The sequence below is a fragment of the Fukomys damarensis genome, unplaced genomic scaffold (assembly GCF_012274545.1).
Source record: "Fukomys damarensis isolate Sample0158 unplaced genomic scaffold, DMR_v1.0_HiC HiC_scaffold_37, whole genome shotgun sequence".
Lineage (NCBI taxonomy): Eukaryota > Metazoa > Chordata > Mammalia > Rodentia > Bathyergidae > Fukomys > Fukomys damarensis.
The window spans coordinates 3,400,735-3,404,047 of NW_022900949.1; the positions used below are offsets into that span (position 1 = coordinate 3,400,735).

Sequence of the window (3,313 nt, forward strand, 5' to 3'; positions counted from 1 at the left end):
GGGGGGGCATAGAGATGAAAGCCAGAGGGTCAGAGCGGGGCTTTGACTTGAAAGTCAGAGTCAGGGGTCATAGAGACGGAGGCTAGAGGGTCAGAAGTCAGCCAGGAGACAAAGTGTCACAGGAGGGCCGATCTAGGCTAAAGGATCAGCGGGTGGTCGTTGGGAACGATCCAGAAAGGGAGTCTGAGGGGCAGAGGGACATGGCCTGGGAGTGGGCCGTGGAGCCCAGAGGCCAAGGCAGGAGAGCAGAGCACGCAAGGGCACAGAGATGTGGAGTGGGAGGGACCCCAGACTGGGGTCCGTGGCAGCACAGAGTGACAGCACACAGGCCGATGGGTAGGAAGCCAGGTTGCCAGAGGGGAGGAAACCGGGGTCCAGAAAGGCAGGAGCGCACACAGAGCCGAGGGCCAGAGTGACCAAGGACCACGGGGCCCGTCTGTTCCCCACCCTGTCCCTGCCCACCTCACCCAGGCAGTGGGTGCCATCCAGGCTGCTGGCAAAGCCCTGGGCACAGGTACACATGTAGCTCCCGACGGTGTTGATGCAGGCACCCCCAAAGCAGAGGCTGGGGGTACTGACGCACTCGTCTATATCTGCAAAAGCAGAGGCAGTCAGAGCCAGGCCCCGCTGCAGACCCGACCCCTCTGCCTCCCTGGAGGGGAGCCTGGCTGCCCAGCGCAAGAGGAGATCCCAGGCCGTCCTCCACCTTCACACTTAGCGCCACTGTCACTGAGCCGGTGTCCAGCCGGGCAGCGGCACTCAAAGGAGCCCACAGTGTTGATGCAGCGGCCCCCCTGGCACAGGCCTGGGATGGCCTGGCACTCATCCACGTCTGCAGAGACAAAGTCCAGGGAGTGAGAGGCCCGTCGGAGGGAGGAACCAAGGCTTCTGAGGCCCACGACTGACCTTGGCAGGCCCCCGTGTGGATACTGAGGATGAAGCCACGGCGGCAGGGGTGTGGCTGGGGAGGGCACAGCTCGCACGGGAGGCCCCAGGCACGGCCCACGGTGGCACAGCAGAGTGCTTTGCTGCACACGAGTCTGGTCAGCTGGTGCTGGCACCCCTTGGGGCCCACCTGGCTAAGACAGGGCCCCATGCGGTAGTCTGTGGGGCAGACAGACAGAGACAGCTAGCCTCACACCTGGCTTTGTCCCTGACCTTAAGACTATGCATGCTGTCCCCTTCCCAGATAGAATGCCTTCCTTCCTTTCCATACCAAACGAACTCTTATTCACTCTTCAAAACCCCTAATTCCCCCAAAGCACAGCTAGGGTCTCTAGGCCCACAAAGCTCAATGTATGTCTGGACCCCACCCCTAACGAGGGACCTGAGTCCCTGGGTCTCATTTGTGAGCACACACCTGGCTCTGCTGAGTCTCCCAGATTTTGGAGGGCCCTACCATCTGCCCAGGAGTTCTAGGCTCACAACATCACATCCGGAAGTCCAGGGCCCAGCCCAAGGTGGCCCCAGGGGTTCCCCGGATGTGACTCCCCGTCCCCACCCAGCAAATGTTTCCAATAACTGGGATGGCCCTGGTCCAGATCGCCGCAGCCACGCCCACCCCAGGCTCTCTGGGAGGGGGGCAGGGCCCTGGGAGCCACCCTGCCCCCTCCACCCTCTCCTGTTTGGACTCCCCTCCCCCTAGAACTTTCCCTGACACCACTGCGTCACCAACTCACTCCAGGTGACTCGGCCTCCCCCCGTGATGACGACCTGGGGTCAATAAAAGGGAGCTTGCCCTTCCCGGGAGGGAGCCTGTAAGACTCAGCCCGCGGGGGGGGGGGGGGGGGGGCTTCCTCCAGGAAGCCCGCCCTGACCGCTCTCCCGGAGCTCCCAGCTTCCGAACCCTTCTTTCCCACCCTTTTGTAGCGTCCAACCCTCAGGGTCCGGGTTTTGTTTCCAGATCATTCTTCCCAGCCCTCGGACTCCGGCTTCTCCCCAGAGGCTCCAACACAGGGCCTCCCTCAGAGCCAGCGAGTAACAGATGTTTTGGAGACCCGATAAGCAAACGAGGGCGATGTCCTCAGGCTGCCCCGGCGGCAGGAAAGAGGGCAGCTGGACCCTCTGGGGCCGGCCGCATCACATCCCTGCCGCCCCGTCCCCATCTGTACCTCTCTCGCACTGAGGCCCCAGGAAGCCGAACACACAGGCGCAGCGGTTGGGCCCGACGCAGCGGCCCCTGTGGTGGCAGCCAAGATCACAGACAGCTGTGGAGAAGCAGCGGCGGGTGACCGGGGTCCCGCAGCAACAGGAAGCACGGTTGGAACGAGCCATTCCACCCGGGGGTCACACGACTGGGCCAGCCCGAGCGCAGGCACCGGCAGCGCGTGTGCCCCCTCCCTCTCAGGTCACCCAGAGGGACACGGGGCGACCGGAGGGTGGCTGCAGTCACCACCCTCAGTGACACATGGGGCGGCCCGGGTACTCACGCTGCCCACACACGTGGGCTGTGTAGCCCCTCGGGCACAGACAGGTCTCCCCATGGCAGCTGCCCGGGTCACGCTGCACCCCGGCCCTACGACGCGGAGGGACACAGGCCGCACTGCCAGCCCTGCCTTCTCTTAGCCAAGCCCACCCGCTGGCACGCGGAACCCTGAAACCCCATCCCTCTCCTGCTCACCTGGGCTCACCCCGCAGCTGAGGGCCAGCTTACCTCGGCGCAGGTGCACAGGTTGGGCTGGGAGCAGAAGTCCCGCCCGCGGGGGAACCCACAGCCGGGGTGGCAGGGCAGGCAGGACCTGAGTCCCGCGAAAGCCCCACTCCGGGTCCCCTGCAGGCCTGGCGTTGAGGTGGACCCTACGGCACGCGCATCCCCAGATGTGAGAGAGTGCACACACGCACAACCAACACACACACACACGGTCGGGTCACGGAGCTCAAGTCCCCAGCTCCGGGTTCTGCTAGAGCCCAGGAGAGCGGCTTTGGGACGGGGGTGCTGAGCCCCAGGCCAGCGGCGAGAGGGTCGGGGACCTAGACGCAGGGCCAGGGCCTCTCCTAGGAATGGACTCTGATTCCAGAGTCAAAAATGGAGCCCAGAAGCCAGGGAGCAGGGAGCCAGACAGAGAGAGAAACGTGGAGGGACGGAGACCCACAGAGACATGGGCACAGGCCGGGAGTTTCCGGGCCAAGGAAGCTAAGGCCAAGGCAGGGTGAGGCCCAGCGCCCGCCGTGTGCACCCCGCTTCCTGGAGGCGCCGCACTCACGCACGACACACCGGTTCCCGCCGGGCAGCGTCCTCCAGCCGGGGCAGCAGTAGGCGTGGAAGCGGGAGCCACACACGTTGGGCCTTGGGGGCGGGGAGCGTGATGTGACC

The 3,313-nt window shown here is 64.9% G+C and overlaps 1 protein-coding gene across 1 annotated transcript in view; it reads right to left on the reverse strand.

Annotated features, from left to right (window-relative positions):
• The window catches only part of Fbn3 (fibrillin 3), a 57,219-nt gene extending 54,665 nt beyond the window's left edge, over positions 1–2,554 (reverse strand). Inside the window, exons 1-4 of the mRNA XM_033759401.1 lie at positions 2,112–2,554; positions 907–1,104; positions 707–832; positions 468–593 (exon numbers count right to left, since the gene is read on the reverse strand). Of these exons, the coding sequence (XP_033615292.1) occupies positions 468–593; positions 707–832; positions 907–1,104; positions 2,112–2,274 (613 nt within the window). The 5' untranslated portion in view covers positions 2,275–2,554. The remainder of the gene's footprint in view (positions 1–467; positions 594–706; positions 833–906; positions 1,105–2,111) is intronic.
• Positions 2,555–3,313: the final 759 nt, after the last annotated feature.